Here is a 20,521-nt window from a genome sequence, read left to right as displayed (position 1 = left end):
GGCTTTTGTACACTTGACAGCAGCAAAGCTGTTAGTGAACAAAAACAATTGACGTGTGCATTCACCATATGCATTTGTGTTTGCATTCATTTCACACATAGATTTAAATGTGCACATGTATTGAGCATTGGTTTCTGCAGCTAAGAGTATTTTCACTGTGACAGAGGCCACCTATACCTTGATGGAGCATTTTGATTGAATGCAAAGAAAAATTAGCTCTAACAGAATGTCATTGATGTCTAATGGCAGTAGTTGACTAAGGAATTTCTAGGTTTTTATCTGTATATTTTTTTGACTATCTTAAAAATAGTCATCTTCTGGGCCATTTGGAAGATGGCCTAATGAGCAAGAGTGTGATCTTAGCCATCACACTTTGGTTGGTTGTTATAGTCACTTGGGCACCATGTGTTACTAGCTTAATTGATACTGGGTAAGAATAAAACTAACAAAGGCAGCTTTAATTTGTAACTAATGTAGTGTGCTTTCCTGATGCCTAAATGAGATTATAATGCCAGAACAAACATGATGAACAGCAGTAGGGGACATATTTTCACAAGGCTCATGGTGGCAGGTTAGGGATTGTGCACAGCGAAGATCCTGGGCCGAATTCACTGTGTCACATCCATGCAATATAATTGTACCTGATCAGCATTTTTCACAGTAGCCAGTTTCCCCCCCCCTATTTTGAATTATTTGACTTTTGCAGCTTTATTTTAATTTACTTTGAAATCTGTTTTTATTTGAGAATCTTTGTAGAAATGCTAAGCTCCTCTAAGCTTATACTGATACCTAATATATGCTTTGGGTGTAAAGACTGCTTCTGTCACCAGCAGGGTTTGGGATTTTGAAGGTGCTGGTTTGATTTTGTATCTTCTCTCACTCTATGAGGGTCAGTATTTGACTTATTCACGCTCCAGTTAGCCCAGAATCTCCTGGAAGGCATGTTCCTAACTTACCTGACTTCTAGCCTTTTTAAAATGTATTAAACTACTTGATTATAAAATTTATAAGGTCTAATTACAAGGATTGAGAGGGCCCACGCGAGTATGAGGAGCAGCCACCACTGTCCAGAAGCAGCAAGAGGATGGAAATGTACAGACAGCAACCAGCCATATCTCTTCATCAGTTGATTTTTTTTTCCCTTTCCTTTCTCTCAGCAGTTTAATGTGACTACTTCGCTCTCATTTATTTTAGATGCCTCAGGAACAGTACACACACCACCGAAGCACAATGCCCAGTGCTGAGGGGCCACAGGTATACAAAGTGGGGATTTATGGCTGGCGGAAGAGATGCCTGTATTTCTTTGTTCTGCTCCTCATGATTTTAATACTGGTGAACTTGGCCATGACCATCTGGATTCTCAAAGTCATGAACTTCACAATTGTAAGTAAACCTACATCAGTGTGTTTGGTTCTTATTGAGGGGAAAGGAAAGCTTGGGGCAAGATGTTCATGGAATGTGGGAAACTGATGACAATAGGATTCAAAATATCATAGTACCAGGTGCTTGGGTTTAAATGTGTTACTATTCAGATTGAATCTGGGCATTGACTTGTATCTTATCTCAGTGTTTCAGATGCTGATATTCCAATTTCGGGGCATTGTCCTTCTCACAGTCTCTCATGTCGTTTCTCCTCATTGGGCTGTGTTTCTGTATCAAATAGCTTTGAAGCCCTTCGGGTAAATAATGCAGGAAGAAATATGGTATAAATTCCAAGTAATGATAATAACATGGCTTAGTAAAGTAGTGATTGTGAAACTTCAATTTAATGGTGAGGCATGTTAAAAGAATTTGAAATGTCTGCACATGATTGTCACCGTGATAATCTGAAGATCTTTTCCGTTTTAGGAAATTAGCTTTTGCTGCTGAGAACAAGTGCTAGGAATGCGAGTAGTATGACTGTGCTTTACATTTCAAGAAATTGTGTTTATACTACTTTGAAGAAATTCTTGCTCTTGATTTTTAGGGTCCCTATACAGACTGGATATTTTCTTGAAGTTCAAATGAAAAGGAAATTTGGGGCTAATAGCTTCTGAAGTGATTTTGATGATTTCCCCTCAGTAGTTCTGGTCCAGGCTATCCATGTGTGTTCTCTACTCGTTAAGGAGGAGCCCATGGGCGGTCATGTGCTGCCCCAAGGACATTTTCCTTCTGTATTCAGATGTCAGAAGCCAGTCACATGATTGGCAATCAAAACAAGTCCTACTTGGCAAAGAAATTAAGCCATAACAAATTTAACAGGAACTTTCATGTGAGAATTCCAAAGATGGGTATGGAATGTTAGCATCTTCCGAATTACAAGGTTCACTTTTTTTTATGCCAGGACTCAGTGCAAAGTCACACTTGTTTGCCTTGGATCAGGTTGGACAGCATCTGTCTTTTCAACAGAGTGGTAAAACTTATCCTTAGTCCTAGTGCGGTCTGTTTATGCATTTCTTGTACTTATCACGCCAGATAACATTTTTTATGTGTATCCCAGTCAGACTGAACCTTGAGATGAGCAAATATTGCATCTTTTCTGTGTTGGTCGTCTTCTATCATTTATAGTTGGGCCTCTTGATGTTTACTGAATGAGGACTCAGTAAGTCAAGTTTAGACACTTGAGGAATCCTAAGAAGTCATTTTCAGTAATTATGATCACAAAGAGTGAACTATCTCATCAAACAGTTCTCTATTTAATATTACAGACATCTGTCTTTGGTTGGAAAACAGTTCAGCTCTTCTAAAAAAATTACAAAAATAACTATTGCAATATAAACGAGTTTTCAAGGAGTTTTTTGGGGGGCAGGGGTTGCGAAGGCCAAGTGTTCTAAAGCTGGAACATACTCCTATGCCTGTGTTGGACTTGGTAATCGCTTTCTGAATCTGGAGCTTTTGTCTTGCTAACAAGTGTATGGGATAAAATGTGACCAGTTTTCAATCTAGAGAGAATACACAGGTGAGCATTCAGTAAAATGAAGGACAGGTTCTTACACAGTAACCCTACCTGATGGCCTTTAAGTCCATTTGGTCTTAAATCCAACTGATCCCAGTTGCCATGTATTGGCATGAAAATTCTGTGATGATCTTAGTTTCTATTCCGAAATTGTTGAGACAAGAAACCTTCCATAGTATAATGTTAATCAGGAAAATGTTGAAGCTTGGAGAGTAACACAGACAGTACAAATTCAAAAGAGATTTGAAAGATGAAGTTGACACAGCTTGAATAGTGTTGCAAGTTGTAGTTCACAAATTGGAGGACATTGTAGAAGATTCCCAGTTTTTCCCTGGTGAGACATTTGAATGATTGAACCCAAAAAGCAAGATGAAATTTATTACCTTCCTCCTAGATTTTAACTGGGACTCATGTGACCCCTTTATCCCTTATTTGGAAATAATAGCTCCAGTTCTATATTCTGTAATGTTTACCCTGGTTCAGTATTAATTATAGTACCTGAAAGATTTGGGGATAAAAGTAGGAAATATGCACATAGTCCTGCATAATGTGGCTTCTACGAAGTATTTGTTCTGACAAGCTTAAAAGAAATGCATGTAAATGTGTATTAAGTATATATCACACATTGCTTCACTCTGAGAGTGCAGAGAGCAATAGGACATTATAGATAGTAATCTATATGTAATCAGTTATTTCCTTAGTTAACTAAAATGATTGCTGAAGTTGAGAGTCTTGAATGCTTTCCCAAGCCAGGTACTTACTGATGTAAGAGTAATGCCATTAGTAGACATAATTGGTGTTTTAAAGCAGCAGTGCTTTTGAGCAAATAAAACTGAAGTGTTAGAAAATTGGTCTTGCCATGAAAGTTAAAAGCATATTTCCCATCAATCACATAATGAAACATACTCTTGTAGAATTGTATTTCTATCACAAAATAATAGTTTACTGGGAAAAGAATATTGACGTCACCTATGTTCTACTGAATAATGTGAGATAAGAAGCAAAAGAAATCAGTGAGATAGTAACCAAGTATTAGATTCAGATTTTTCAACAATCATCAGGAAGAAAGCATGCTTATTTTATGTGCTTGGTTTATCCTGTATTGTAGTTTGGTGGAGCCATCACTGTAATCAAACCTTCTGGGTGGTCATCAGCCAAGTCAGTGAAGTCATCCGAAATGTTTCTGAGGGGTTGGCACTTTATCCAGGATCAGACTTGACAAAAGCACCAACATCTGCTCTGCACTGTGCCCTGAGTTGAATGTTGGAAGAACCTTTCCAATGTGACAACCTACACAAACATCCAACCAAGTGATCTTTGATTCAGTGGCCAATCAGAGGAAAATTATTTTCTATTCCCCTGCTCTTGAAAGGAAAACCTCAGTGTGTAATAAGAGGTAGGAGGGCAAGGTTATATTTGCCATTTTTTCCTGTGGTTGAAGAATGCATGGCTTACCTAAAATGTAAACATCCATGAGGACACCAATCTTAGTTTACCAAAGATTGTGTTCTGCAAATCACTGATACTTGTTGTATGGACTTCTGACTGATCACCATGCATAACACAAAAGTGCTCGCATTTAGTTTTCAAAATGACTGCACATTTGGTAATGTTACATCCATTGCATCAAAAATAAACCCTTAAGATTCAGACAGGTGAAGTGACTTGCTGAAAACACACAGCTCATAAGCAAAAGGGTATTTTGTGTGACTGCCAGGTCCAACCTTGCTGCTGCCCTGCGCCTCCCACTCCTAATTGCTGCCACAACTGTCTCTTTAACAAAATTCTGAACTTCTCAAGATGGCTCTTCATGTTTGTTGCTTACTCTGTATCACTGGGCACAGCTCTCCTCCCCAGCGGTAAGGGTCATATTTTTCTGCTTTGAGGGGTTCTGTGGTCACTCCTTACTTCATTTCTCTTTCACTGAAGTTCATGACCTCCTGCACCATTTCTACTTTTTCTTTTGTTCTTCTTTTTAATTGAAGCTTTCACAATCGGCACTATTGTAACAACGTCTGTTTCTTTATATTGTTCTGAAGATTCAATGAGTTAATTCACTAGAGCATGTACAGCAGCCTTTAACACAGGAATACTTAGTGTTGAGAATGGGAAATCTTAGCTTCTACACTAGCATGTGATGGTTAAAGGCTCTGGATGTTGATAAATGCAGTTCTGCCACTCACAGTATGACATTTATCATATTTATCCATTTTTCTCTGCTGTAGGTCATAGAATTGTTCTGAAGATTAGAGAAAGGAATGAATGCAAAGCACTTAGAAAAGAGCTCCACACATAGTACATATTTACAAAAGTGTTGGTTATCAATTTTTGTAGGCTCCTTCTGGAAAGTCATTATACGAACATTTACAAACATTATCTGACACAAACCTATCTAGGGATGTGCTATGATGGTGCCAGCTTTACAAGACAGGGCGGGGAACTCAATCATTTGAATTGAGATTTCACAATTACAAAGTGGCAGAGTAGAAATTTAGCCCCAAAGTGTCTGGCTCTGGAGTCTGGCACACTCATGCTTTGATGTAGTGTTGGGGACATGGTTGCCTCAGTCTCAGCAGGGATGTACTGCGTTGTCTGTCTTTTGGGGATCTGTATAGAACTGACTATATCGGACTAAGTGTACTTTAAGAATTCTCTGTTTGGACATGACTTTTTCCTTGGACTTTCCTGAGGCTATATGAAATCTTATTTTATAGAGGGCTTATTGCTTCTGCAAACACTTTCAACGACCCCATCCAAGTAGCCTGGCCCTAAAGTACTGCAGTCTCTACCACCTGCACCATCATTTAACACAGGTGTTATTACATAGCAAAACTAAAATGGATTAAAAGTCATCCATTCATAGCAAGTCTGTTGCCCCAGTCTGTGTGAAACTAGATGAAATAGGAATTTTAGAAAAAACTTCATCAAGCATCCTCATTTTGTATGTGATGTTATCAAAGCAGTCAGTCAGGTTTTCCTACCTAGCTTTTGCATGCCAACTGCCCTATAGAGTTCTGTGGAGCATAGATTTTTATTATTTCTTTTTTATTGACCTGGATAATGCCTGGAATAGTTAATTTCAGTAGCAGGGGTATTTAAACAGTTCAGGGGAAAGTAGAATTACCAGATAAGTTTATTATAGTACAAAAAATTTTGAAATCTGTAACTTCCTGAATTAACTGTAAATTGGGTTTTGCAAACCATGTAGAAGATAGAATAGAGATCAAGTGTCTGGTTGCTCTTGGGTCCATGCAGACCCTCAACAAACTGTGACTGCCTATGCTGTCTTATGGATTCCGTGACTGCTGTTTCCAATTATGAACATTATTACGTCCAAACCATTGCTATTAGGGTTCCTGTGAGAAATAAATATCCATTTGCTTAGTAAGATCTTCTTTTTAATTTTCTTGCAACCTTCTCACAAAAACCGTGTGCGGGATAGACGCCATTATGATCTACTTTTTACAAATGAGGAAGCAGAGGCTCCAAGAAGAACAGTCACTTGGCCAAGGTCACACAGTCCATGACTGATGAAGCTGGAGTTAGGTTTCAGCGAGGCTGGCTCCGGATCCTGTGCTCTTCATCAGTACACTATGTTGCCCATTTTCCAAGAGCTATTTTTCATGATGACAAATTGAGTTTGCTCAGTGCAATGTCTCAAACATGATTTATTTACCCCGAAGTAAGATAAAGATCCACCGAGGGTCAGAGGATGGCATTCTAATACTTGTAAATTGGACATATTGCGAAACAATAAAAGCCAGAGAGAATGGTCAGTGCGTTCCATAACTCAGAGCAATGACACATCATCTGTTGGGAGAAAACTCCCAAGAACTGCGAGCCAGTCAAGAGAACTCCAGTCGAGGCAGATGAGAATACACAAGTGCCAGGAGGACAGAGGATGGTGTCTCGTGGGAATTCAAGACTCCAGGACAACCGCGGGTGGGCTCTCCAGCAGTGGGACTTGGAGCTCTAACTGAAACCCAGACTTCCCTGAGGATGCCTTCCCTCAGTCCTTACAGATCAGATGGCGTCATTCTTGTCTCTGGAAACCTATATTAAGGTCAAGCTTCCTTTACTTGTCTGCACTAGTGATGAACTTTGTTCAATCAACTTTTTTATATCTTTCATTTTGCCCATCAGCCTCACCTCCAGTTGCCCTGATCCTAGCTTGCTACCCAGATGATGCCACAGAGAAGGAAGTTGAATGGCACAGCAGGGTGTTGGCTTGCTTGGCTATGACCCAAAGAAGATGCCTACTTATCTGTTGTCTGGGAAGATGGCTCACCTCTTTTAGAGCACTGGTGCTTGTGCAGCTGATCTTTCCCTTAAGAAGTCAGAAGTATCTTAAAAATTTTCTACGTTTTCATCTTCTATCACCATTGACCTTTTAAAACTATATATCTTTTTGTGGGTACACATCTGGCTTTATTGTAACAAAACAACATGTACATTTTTAACGTTTAAAACTGGGCATCTTCTATTCTTTTCCAATGAACTAAAAGGAAAATTTTAAAATGAAGCAGGAACAAAATTACAATAGAGAATGTCAATTCCAAGTAAGATCCTACAGGTTCTCCTGATTTTATCATCAAGTGGCAGGGTTCAAGTTCCCATCCCTGGGAGCGAGTTGCTCCCGTCTCATTTTTATCTTTTCCCCTATTATGCTCACTCAGTCTCTCTGTTTCTGAGGTTTCCTTTCTCTAATCCATGGTAAAATTGTGTTCTTAACTATTTACTTTGAAACCCTAACAGACTGAGGAAGTGACTGCCCCCTGCTGTTTGCTCTTGCTTGTTTCCCGGAGTAGAGGATCATTACTTATATTGTCTTACCTGTCACCGTTAGTGAGCAGTGAGGTAGTCATTTGCATCCTTGGATTTAAGCACTTCTATTAGCATACAGTAGATATCTCAGAATATGTTTTTGGATGGATGGAGGATAATTATGGATAGAAAGTCACTATAAATTTAATATATAAGGATGGGTTAATTGAGCTTTATATGGCTTTTAACATAACATATTAGTTGAGTTATTAAGGTAGACAGATCATAAATGAGATGAGTGCTTGAATTTGATTATGAAAACATACCTTTAATAGAGATTCCCCCTTCTGTGTATCTCAGCTACCTGCTACTCTTTAATTGCATGAGACGGGAAAAGTAATGAGGAGTATGAAATAGATTAAGAGACTTCATAATTCTTACCATACAGATTAGCTCAGCAAATGAGGGAAAATATATTGTTAGCTTTAGTTTTCCACTTTATTTAACAATCTTTTGTGATTTTTGTGCATGCAAGGAAACACCCACTTAGGACGTTTGACGGCTTCATATAGGGACTTAAGAAAGAGCTTCTGATACTGAAAGCATCATGCCTCGTTCTTAGTTCTTTGATTTCTGTAGCCATTTTAAATTCATTAGCGCAAAAGCATTAACCTGAAAAAGTGTCAAAATTCTTTTTTAATCAGCATGAAAATTGTACTATGAAAAAACAAATTCCATTTGTTCCAAGAACAGGACTAGGCCCTGTCTCTCTAGTGCCTATTTAGTTCTGCAGTCATTTGAAGTATTTCATATCTTTACAGGAATGGCACTTAAGAAGATATTAGTATTGTAACAGCTGCAAAAAAAGGAAATATTTTTGTCTCCATTGTACAGAGCCACTCACAGGGACTCTCTGGTTGTCTGGTATTGTGGCTGTGAACTCTGCATTGCTCTGGAACATCAGGATGCAGGCACATCTCATTTCAGGGATTCGTTCTCACCTACTGAGGAACTCAGCAATCAGAACAGAGAAGTTAAAGACCCTGAGTGATGTGGTACCAGAGAGAGTTCCAGCGTCAGTACCTCCACAAGAAACTGAGAAACATTCAAATATTCAAAATGTAACTAAAATCCATAAATGTGAGGAGATGTCCTGTTGCTTCCATTACTTGACTCAGGATTTCTAGGTGCAGGGTGGCTCTGTAAGTACCCTGGAATGATGCTGCTCATGGAATAATTAAAGTGAATAACAATAAGTTTTCACTTTTTCAAGCATACTAGCCACATCACAAGTGTTCAACAGTTGCATACATCCAGTAGCTGCCAACATAAAACACACATGCTTTCATTAAGAAATTCTAGAATCGATTCTACTGATGGTTAGCTAGGTTTCTGAGGGCACGCTATGTCCATCATCCTTTACTTCACAGCACCTCTCTTCTGTGTCCTAGACACTTTCCAAGACCAGAAGCTGATGCATTATGGTTGGAAAACAAGCGAAAAATATCTTAGCCTAAAAAAGAGAAGGTAATTTTCACATTCTCATAATCTGATTAATCCCTGTCCAGCAAATACTGCGTTTATATAGTAGCTTTTTAAATCTTTTCCATATACTCATCCCTAATCATCTCTTGCATATAGTGTTCCTAATTCACAAGATAGTGATATTGTGATAGATATTTCATTTTGCCTGTGAGAATCGAGACGATCCAGTGTAGCCATTTTCAGTTCATTAACCCAAATGCATTAACCTGAGAAAGTGTCAAAATATTTTTTAAATCAGCAATGATGAATTTAATGGTTAGAGTTGACATTATTGTTGAGATGGTTCTTTAAATAAATATGTGAAACTATCCCAAAATACAAAAAATACAAAGTCTGAAGTACTTCTGTCAGCCACATTGAACAATAGATATTCAGCTTATGTGTTTAAAGTCAGATCCTTGGAATGTGGGATTGGTACCTTATTTGGAAAACAAGCTTATAAAAATTAAGCATGTTAAAATGAGAAGAATTACTTGATTTTGGGGATGGGCTCTAATTTAATGGCTACTCTCTGTGTAACAGTGAGACACGGGTGAAGTAACATAAACGGAGAAGGCAACAAGACTGTGGAGGCAGAGCTGCAGTGATACAGCCCCAGATTAAGGAATGCTGCCAGGACCTGGAAGGAACAAAAGATGAATTCTTCTTTTGTCCCTCCAGAGGGTATATTACCCTGGTCTACTGCTTAATTTCAGAATCTGACTTCCAGAGCTGTGGGAAGATACATTCCTGTTTTATTGTTCCTCTTCCTTCTCTTTGGGTGAATAGACTATTGAAAGAACTGAAGTTAACATGAGTTAACTAAACTAACTTCAAAGAACTGAGTTTACATGCATGTCACCTGAGTGTTACTGATAAGCATCACTGCCAGAGAATTAGTGATTCACATGTTTATATTATTGTTGATTCAAGTTGTAGGACTCTGGGAAGCAGTCAGTCATAACCATTCTAGTGAATGAAATAGCCCATCAGGAAATAAATTACTAAACAAACAGAATAATTATTGGCTGTGATTTCCCCTTCGAAAGGAAATAGATGTGGTGATGCAAAACTAGGGATGAATTATTTGGTTACAGATCAGCATGTGTCTCTGAGGAGAAGTAAGGTCTAATAGAAATTTAGAGGGATTGGATTGAGACAGCATTGGCAAGAGCTGGAAGAGATTCCATGTAGAATAAAGGGTGAATTCGAAGAGTCCAGTGGGGAAGAAGCATGGAGATACTCCCTGTGTAAGCACCATCTTAGTGTAGTGGCAAGAAGAGAGAATTGCCATTCAGTCTCTATTTCAGGAATACGCATTGCAGGTAAGAGGCAGTAAAGGAACAACATATGTTCAGTTGGATTCCTGTCCTGTTCCACTTAGAATTCATACGAGGACATATCATTGTTAATGGATTCTTGGTAATTTACGTGGTGCGTGCACCAGTTGGTTCACAGTGTCTGCCTTCCAGCTCGTCTGGTAGATCTTCCTGATCTCCATCTGTATCAGACTGCACTACTTATTGAACTTACAGATGTTAAGAGCTCTCACAATTGACAGGCTTCCTTATGCTGGAGCAAATCTTACTAGCACAGAATTCTGATTCTTGGCTCATTTCCTGTTGGGAACTCATTGTTCAAGTTTCTCTGAAACCTTTGTGCCAACTTGCAACAGGGCTATTCAAAGACTATCTCTATCTTTGGGTAAATACTAATGGTGATGGTGTCATGAATATTAACCTCATGGCTAGCTTCTGAAATGGTATCGTTGTAGAAAACACAGTATGAATAAATGTAGAGTAACCTATGAAAATGAGCCATTTAGGTTTTTTTTGTGGCATCTTCAGAAACTTTAAAGTATTGTAAATGAGTTCCACTATAATCAAGGAATTGTAACAATCTATTAATTGCCTTTACTCTTTATTTGCATTTAATTAAGGGGTACTCTTGAGAAACTGAAGGACAACATAACCTCAAAATATGGCTTTACATCTTGGATAATTGACTATAATTTCAAAATTTACAGCTTTGTCTAACTTGTTTATTTCTCCAGATGGTTCTTAAACGTATTGTTTTTACATCCTTTCCATTAATGGATGAGCAAGGCTTTCTGATTAAAACTTACAACATAATTTGGTTTTCCCATGAAATTAAAGCTTAGTGAGTCAAAAAAATCCAGATTTGTGATGTGTTTGTGATTTTATGCAACATAATTTCACTTGATTGTATAAATAGCTTGCCCTTGTATGGTTACTCTTTTTCATTGCTGGATTCTAAATATCATGCTTCCATTGATCTAAATTTCTAGCTTTCCCAGCAATGCTGAATCAACTTACATAATTCTAAAATAACTAATTTTTTTCTGATTTATGACTTTGAGAGACAGTGATTACCTCTACAACCTATGTTCATGCTTTTTAAATGCAATGAAAATGCTGTATTCAAATAGCATTGCTTTTGTTTTGATGGCAGCCAAAAGAATGAGAAATAGAATTTTAGTATGTTCTTTTTAAACTGACTTCTCATAAAGTTACCTAAGCTTTTTCAGTCTATTTGAATGACAGTTCAGATTACATTGATCAGCTAAATGTCAGAAAGAATAGCTATTATTATTTTTTTTAATCTCTTGATAGTTCTAGGATCTCTGAGAAGAATGATGAATTCACCACATACTGAGCCACATTATTTTGCTTCATGGGCTGTTTTGTTCACACAGGTGTTTAAGAAGCTTTCTTTAATTTTCAAGAGTTATTCTCTGAAAAAATGCTTGGTAATTAATTGGCCATTAAAACTTTATTCATTTTGTTGTAATGTCACTAGAATGTCTGGCATGTGAGTTGAGACTGGTCAGTTCTCACTTATACTGTCTGTGTGTGTGAGTGTGTGTGTGTGTCTGTGTGTGTGAGATCTAAAAGGAGGAGGGTTGTTAACACCCAAAGCTCTTTCAGGGGGTTAAAACTTCTTCCTGCCCACGAGCACCTGTGAGAACTCGACACCCCCATCGCTGTTGTGAATGGGATCACGTGGCATATGTGTAGATCAACGATGGCCAAGAGATGGGGTTGTTCTTATTGGCTTTATCTTGAGTGTTTACTTCCCTTGGCCTGAGAACTGTCTAGGGATGTAGAGGTAGCATGATGACCGTGACAATCCCCCTAGAAGGTGGGAGAAATGCTGGGACAACAACTGGGGTTCCCTCCCACACAGTTCAGTGGTACTGAATGAGAGTGGGAACATCCCAGAAGGCATGGAAATCTTCTGACTTTAAAGTGACTTTTGCATCAAGATGGTCAGCACATGTGGACGGTGAACCTGAAAAGTGCTCTTCCTGGCTATTTTTCTAAGGTTCATTAACAAGTATTGCAGAACCAATTCAAAAGGAACATGTTTTTGGTGCCTATCATTACTACCTTCAGGGCTACATTTCTTTTAAATGAGTAATGAAATCCATGGAATACTTAGAAAGAATGTGGTCCTTTATGAAATTGACATGGGGGCAGTGCATGGCTTAAAGATGTAGGGAAAAGTGGCAGTTATGTGAATTGAAAACCCTTTGATCTGTCTCTAAACAGCTAAATCCAGTCCAAGTGTGACTTTGGAAGAATCTGTAAAGGTTCAGTACCTCTTCAGTTCTGGACACAGGACTATAGGAAGGTCATGTTCTCCCATGTGTTTCAAGTCGGCCTCCATCCCTTTGTGAGGTTTATGCATATTGCAGAAGATAAGAAATGAGGGCTGGCTACTATTAGGGACAGGACAGTGCTTGAAGAATGAGAGTCGCTCCTGCTTTTCCCTAAAGATTGGCAAAGCAAAAGTAGCTGCATCTAGAAGATGGGGAACAATGTTTCCGGTTTAAATGTTGCCATCTCTTAACCCCTTTTAAGCAGCAGAAACAAAAAAATGAGGAAACATCCCATCATCAAAAACCAGGAGCAGTTTTCATGAACATCCAAGGTTTTGGAAAGGTAACGGTTAGGGGTAGACATTTGGTGCAGCTGTTTAGTCACTGATTGGGGAACCTCTGTCCCATATCAGCCTGCCTGGTGTGAGTCCTAGCCAATTTGTTTACAATCCAGTTTCCTGCTAGTGTCCGCTGGACTGGGATCCCTGCCCCCTCTCTGTGAAAGATCCAGAATAATAGACTCCTGGCTCTGGTTTTTGGCTAGCCCTGCTTAGGAAACTTTGAGGAAGTGAACCAGCAGATAGAAGACCTATGTGTCTCTTTCTTCCTTTTAAATGACAGTAAATTTTAAAAACAATAAGAGACATATTAGATGTCATATATGTTGTGCCAAGAGAAATTGCTACACTTCTCACCAGTTTCTTAGAAAGTACTTCAGCTTCTGGCTTATATTTGTACCGTGCATAAAAACAGTGTTAATGGTAACTGAACAAATGGAAATTTCCTCCATCTTCCTTTCTTCATGTATGTTTTTTTTGTTAGTTTGCTTACTACTTTCTTTTCCTTCAGAAATTACAGACATTTGCATATACTCACACTGATACAAACATGAGGATAAATACACAACTCTGCACACATACACATACTTATACACACACACATAGGATACTTGAAAAATATGTGAAAAGTGGAATTAAAACTGAGTTTATTTTGCTACAAAAAATTGAAATCTATGCATAGGTTGGTTTTTTTTTGTAATACACATTTTCTACATATTCTGAAAAATTTGAGATTTATTTGCTTACTTGAAAGGCAGTCAGCAGAGTCACTGGTCTACTCCTAACTGTGCTACAATAGCCAAGTTTTGGCCAGGCTGAGTGCAACAATCAGAAACTCCATCCCAATCACTCATGTGCGTGGGCCACCATCCACTGCCTTTCAAGGCATTCTAACGGGAAGCTAATCAAAAGCAAGAAGCCTACTTTAAGGGATTAGCATAACCTGCCTACTCTTCCCCCCACCCAAAAAAATCCCAGCCATTAAAAATAATAAGTTTCTTAAAGTGTCAAACATTATCTCATCAAATACATTTGATTTTCCACAAACTTACACATAGGTGAACTCACACCCATAAACTAGTAAAGAGTTTCTAATCTTCCCAAAGTAGATAAGCAATAGGTAAGGTAAGAATGAGTTACCATGTCTTTGGGAGGATGTAGTCTCTAGATAAAGCAAGAAAAGGTTCAAGAAGATGTGAATAGGGCCCGACGGCATGGCCTAGCGGCTAAAGTCCTCTCCTTGAACGCCCCAGGACCCCATATGGGTGCCAGTTCTAATCCCAGCAGCTCCGCTTCCCATCCAGCTCCCTGCTTGTGGCCTGGGAAAGCAGTCCAGGACGGCCCGAAGCCTTGGGACCCTGCACCCGTGTGGGATACCTGGAAGAAGTTCCTGGATCCTAGTTTCAGATGGGCATAGTATCGGCCATTGTGCTCACTTGGGGAATAAATCATCGGATGGAAGATCTTCCTCTCTGTCTCTCCTCCTCTCGTATATCTGACTTTCCAATAAGTAAATAAAATCTTTAAAAAAAATATTCAAGGAGGCAAACTCATATCTCAAATGTTTGAAAAAAAAAAAGATGATGTGAGTAGAAAGGCACTATGGAAACTTACTCTTGGTACCCTTCGTTTGTTCAGATTCTTTAAGATGCACGTTTCCCCAGCAACCTGGAGGGCAGTTTCCAGATGTGAAGAGAGTGGTTTGTCATGAGTCTCCTCTTATACAGGGGCTGTGTGGAGAGCTTGAGAGCATTCTTAAACATTACTGTAAGCATTTACAGAATGAGCATGCTAATGAAAATTATTTACTATAAAAACCCAAAGAACAAGCTAGCAAGATGGGGTCAGGTGGCAGAGAAACAGGACAAAGCGAAGAAGGAAAAGAAGGACTTCCCTCTAATAAGTAAGGAAGAAAGGTGACAAAACAGGAAAAAAAACATTACTGTGGAGACTGGAGGATAAGTTACAGAAATTTCTGAATAAAATGTTACAATTAAGGCCCACCTATCAAAGGTAAAATGAAGCATGTTTTTTTCTGAGCTCACGTAACACAGTTTTTCATTGACAACCATTAAAATGCTTGATAAAGACAGCCATGCCCAGGTCAATCCTAGTAAAGCATAATTCCAAGGTAAAAACAATCTTACAAGCGAAAGATGTGTTGACCAATGGCTTCTCTCCGAATACAACGGCAAATGGTGAAGTAGGTAGAGATGTTTGAATGGAAAAAACAAGTTTGAGGACTGGATTAGTCTTTCCTCTTACATAAAGAAATATCTGAGCGTGCTGGCTCAGATATTTCAAACCTCACAGAACATATGTCTGCCTTCTCAGTTTGTTTGGCTCAACTAACAGATAAACATCAATTAGGATCCCAAACAGGAGAGAATTGTGCTGTAACATTCCAAGGAGGGAAGCCTTAGCACCATAGTCATATAGAAGATGTGTAAAGAGTGTTGGCTCGTAACAAAATGCCAGTGTAAAGAACTGAAAAGGATGTGAGATAGAAAATAACCTATGAAGGCATTCCTTAAATGCCATATAAACATCTCTAGAAACCAGGAAGCAATTGGGAAAAGATGGAGCGAGGGAGATGGAGGTATACATTTATGTCAAATCATGTGTGACCGAGGAGTAATTGGAAAAAAAAATACCTATCATTTTTGCCTTCACTTTGAGAGCAAGTAAAATGCGTACTAAAGAATTTCAGAAAAAGACCGTAACCGAGTTGTTTTGGTGAGAATTATAATTAAAAAGCAGCAGGTAGAAAGTACTCAATGAACAATCTAACAGGCTTGAAGGATATCCAGGTTAATTCAAATGGCTCAATCTAATTATTTTCTAATTCTAACATGGGAATGCTCATGTAGCTTCAAGGCACTCTTGAACACACAGAGTACCATTTGGTCATAGATCTCATAGAGGAGGAGGTATTAGACAACCTGCAGGTTCCCCTCCACACGCAGAGGTCCACACTGGACCATGTTCTACTATAACCCTGGGAGCAAAAGCTTCCTGTAGTGTCCTGCAACCTTGGTGGCAGACACAGCATGAGCCCTGCATCAAGCGTATATTGTGCAATTTGAGTCAAGTTAGATTGTTGCAAACACTACAGAATTTTGGCTCTTAGAGTACCAGCTGTTGATTCTTTGCCTAGTTTCCTAGGATGTGCTGAGCTCCTTTCAGCCTTCAGTGATTTCTCTCGAGGCTGGGAACCCCTCTTCAGAGCCTTTATCGTGGCTACAGTGTGACCAAATGCTTTATCACGTAGTTGTACTTATTAGTGTCTTATGAGATGAAATACCTTTCTGTCCTTGAAAAAGGCAGGTTTTCTTGTTACAACAGAAATCTCTCTCTGTGAAAGCCTGTACCTTCATGCCTTAGATAGCAATAGCATTCAATCTGCCTGATGCCAGGGAGAGAAGCCTAGATGATGCCCTGAGAATCCATCCAGGTCTGAGATCTGTAGCTCTTGGTGGATGACTGTGTGCATGAGAGAGGCAGGGTTGGGAAGCGTTAGTTTTACTAGGAAAGATAACCTGTTAAGAGTTATCCCAAGTCAAGAGACATAAACTGGCATCTTTAGCTCCCACCCTAGAACTCAGAGTTGCAAATGTGATTGCCACTCTGTTGGGATGGTCAAGGTATATTTCCTTCTGTTGCTTGAGAATATAAGCATAACAGGAGGAGGAGGAAAGCAGAGGTTTGGGAGTAGGAGTTAGAATATCCCACCAGGTGCTCTGCATCTAATACAACCCAAGATAGACAGAACATTCTAGGTTGCTTGTTCTTGTCAAATGAAAAGTTGGATTCTTTTTGGAATTATTGACTAGTACTTGGCCCAAATGTCAGGCCAAGTGTACCTCCTTCCTTTCTCTCTTTATGTGTCTCTCTCTCTCTCTCTCTCTTTAAAAGATTTCGTAACGCTATTGAAAGATCCACAGAGAGAAGGAGAGACAGAGATCTTTCATCCACTGGTTTACTCCTTGAGTGGCTGTTACAGCCAGAGCTGAACCAATCCAAAACCGGGAACCTGAAGTTTACTCCAGGTCTCCCACACAGGTGCAGGGTCTGAAGGCTTTGGGCCATCTGCTAATGCTTTCCCGGGCCACAGACAGGGAGCTTGTTGGGAAGTGATGCAGCTAGGATAGGAACCAGCACCTGCCTGGGATTCCAGCATATGCAAAGTGAGGATTTAGACACTAGGCTACTATGCTGGTCCCAGAGGTATTTTCTTAGACCTGTGGAGTTCTGGCAACTGATTGTGGCTGTTAAAATCAAAGTTGTTATAGGAGGTACATGCACGCGGCGTGTTGTTACAATCCTCATCATTGCTTATTGCAGAATTTCAAATGGCACTGTTTGTTTTTGTTTACTTTATATTTACCTTATGTACATTTGTAGCAAAAGGAGCTTTGAGGGGTTAGATTTTGTTTCTAAAACGAACTCTTCTGCTATGCAAACTCTAGGCAATATGCACAGGAATTCTTTTTTAAAAAAATAGACATTAGTAGAGGCTAAAAACGACTTAATCACCATGGATTGATGTGTTTAAAAAGTCAACCTAGGAAGGCACACCTGAGAAATTCCAAATAGGTTTAAAAATGGAAGTACGAAAGTTGAATCAATCTACTTGTTTTCAGTTGCCTTTTTGTCACAGTTATTTGTTTGGCTTGAGCTCTACTAAAATTGTTCTAATGGTCCCAGTCACAAGAGCCAGTATAAGTTGTCTAACTTGGTTAAATGCTTTTCTGCTCTAAATTGTTAATGATTCAGTGTTTCACAGCTTGAGTCGGGTGCTCTCTGAGGGCGCCTTCCTTAAAGGTCAGTCGTTCTCTAGAAACAGCATCCAAGATGAAGCTTGAAGATTGTGCTCCGTGACCTTGGGAGAATAATTTATTAGAGTTGGGATTTAGCAGATAGAGTTTGATGGAAGGAGATTACTGGGTAATTGGCCCACCAAAGCAAAGGACTGGTGGGAAACCAGCATTCTGGGAGGGTTGATGCTGTGCTCCAGCAGAGGAATGTGTGATACATTGTTGAACAAGTGGAGATTCCCTGTATGTCTCCACAGCTAACGGCATCCAGGTCTCTCTTTCCCTTTCCCTTTTTGGGAGGGATAGGCCACGCACAGTAACAAGTCAAGGTCATGGTTGAGCAAACTGAGCCTTGGAAAAGAGAGATAATGTGCGTGTGTAAGATCATTTTCAGTTTGTGTAATATTTGACCAAGGTCTATTGCTATTCTCTGCACACTGGTACCTGATGAATTATTTATGTGTGCTATTCATTTATTAGGATGTTACGAAGCCTGGAAATAACTTTCCGGTAAATGTTGACGTGAAAATTCTTTTGTCACCTATGTTGGATTGTCAGCATGTAAATTGTAAGCATGAAGTACACTCCAAGATGCAACCTGGTGAATCTGTGCACTTTTATTTATGACTTTGTGTGTGTGGGAGGGATACTCTTAAACAGATTTAATGGCATTTAGTAGGATTGGGGAAAGGCAGCAGGAGATTTTTATGAACAAACTAGGGTGATTAGTAAGTGGAATACCAATACAGTCATCAGAATCATATGCATTTAAAAATAATTGGCCTCTAATTCCTAAGATTCTGTGGGAGGCCAGTGGAGAACTTACTGTATTACTTTTTTCCATTTGCAAACCAGCAATTAATGTTTCATGCATTGTGGCCTGGGCAGGGGAGGTGGTGTGGGATGGCAAGACTTTTTAATCCCCTCGTGACATGCAGTTAACTCTTTGGCTTTTATTTTTTATCCCACCCTGGTCTCTGATCCCAGATTCCATTTTCCCATTACTTATAAAACCAGCAACTACAAAAGGGCTGGATTTATTTTCTCACCTTTATGCTAAATATAATGAACAATACTCCCATGCATCAGCGTTAGTTTCAGTAAGACTGAGAACCAGGCAATCTTCTGGTGTTTGCATCCTGCAAATACACTTTATTATTATTTTATTCCTAGTAGGGATTTGCTCTATTGGAGTTAGGCTTGCTCTGTTGGAGAGCAGGTCGGTGAGCTTAGATTCTGCAGTGAACTCTCCCCAGAACCCAGGGTCTTCACTACTGTCCACATATTAATATTTGAAATCTGACACTGGGAAGAATATTCCTCCTTTTAAATGTTTCTTTTCTACTCTTTTCTTCGCCATTTTCACTGCTGCAACTTTGATTTGACCCTCTGTTTGCTCAGTTAATTCTCATTGGCTTTGATAAGTCCTACCCTGCCAAATAAATACCTATCCCTCCTTCTGTGTCTTTCCTCATTACCCTTTCTTTCTCTCCCTCTCTCTCTCTCTGTTTAAAAGAGTTGTTTGAGGTAGCCTTTTTGTAATATATAAAACTCTTAATTTGCTAGACAAAGTTATAGACAGAAGGAAAAAGAGAGAGAGAGATCTTCCATTCGCTGGTTCACTCCCCAAATGACCACAAAGCCAAAGATAAGCAGGTCCTAAACTGGGAACCAGAGCTGCTTCTAGGTCTCACATGTGGGTGAAGGGGCCCCAGGACTTGGGCCATCCTCTATTGCCTTGCAAGGACAGCAGTAGGGAGCTAGGTAGGAAGTAAAACTGCCAAGACTCTAACCATTTGGACTGCTGGTGCTGCAGATAGAGCCTTAGCATGCTATGCCGTGGTAGCGGCCCAAATTAATCTCTCTCAAGTGCTGCTTTGGTATGTCAATTCTTCTTGAAAATGTCCATCACATCATAGCTACCTTATTTTGTGAAGACATAATTCCTTTACCTTCAGAGCTAACTTTATCAGGGAGGCTGCTGATCTGTCTACTGGATTGTTTTCATATTCTTCAGTCAATGTCCCCCACCCCCATTCATCTTAAAGTGATAGACTTACTGTAGCATGAATGAGTCCCTCCTGACTTCTATGGTTTTACTTTTAAATAATTAAAAGATATTTTTTAAAAAGTGTTGATTATATTAACCTGTCTTTTGTTTTTTAAAGATTCTATTTATTTTTATTGAAAATGCTGTTATACAAAGAGGAAAAGAGACAAAAAGGGAGATATTCTGTCCACTGATTCACTCCCCAAGTGGCTGCAATGGCTGGAGCTGAACTGATCCAAAGGCAGGAACCAGGGACTTCTTCTGGCTCTCCCAAATGGGTACAGGGTCCCAAGGCTTTGAACCATCTTTGGTTGCTTTTCCAGGTGGGAGCTGAATGGGAAGCAAGGCCATCAGGACACCAACTAGCACCCAATATGGGTCCTGACAAGTCAAGGAGTTCAGCCATTAGACCATCATGCCCATACCCTCCACTTTGGTAGAACTACTAACATTCCAAGTTTTCGTATGGCG

General features: G+C 39.4%; 1 protein-coding gene across 1 annotated transcript in view; it reads left to right on the top strand.

Annotated features, from left to right (window-relative positions):
- SGCD (sarcoglycan delta) overlaps positions 1-20,521 on the top strand; it is a 330,294-nt gene that overhangs the window by 20,876 nt on the left and 288,897 nt on the right. The window contains exon 2 of the mRNA XM_040991228.1: positions 1,195-1,383. Coding sequence (XP_040847162.1) covers positions 1,195-1,383 — 189 coding nt within the window. The remainder of the gene's footprint in view (positions 1-1,194; positions 1,384-20,521) is intronic.

The sequence above is a fragment of the Ochotona curzoniae genome, unplaced genomic scaffold, assembly GCF_017591425.1.
Source record: "Ochotona curzoniae isolate NIBS_2020 unplaced genomic scaffold, NIBS_Ocur_1.0 contig_1, whole genome shotgun sequence".
Classification (NCBI taxonomy): domain Eukaryota; kingdom Metazoa; phylum Chordata; class Mammalia; order Lagomorpha; family Ochotonidae; genus Ochotona; species Ochotona curzoniae.
This window is presented reverse-complemented; position numbering and strand designations above follow the sequence as displayed.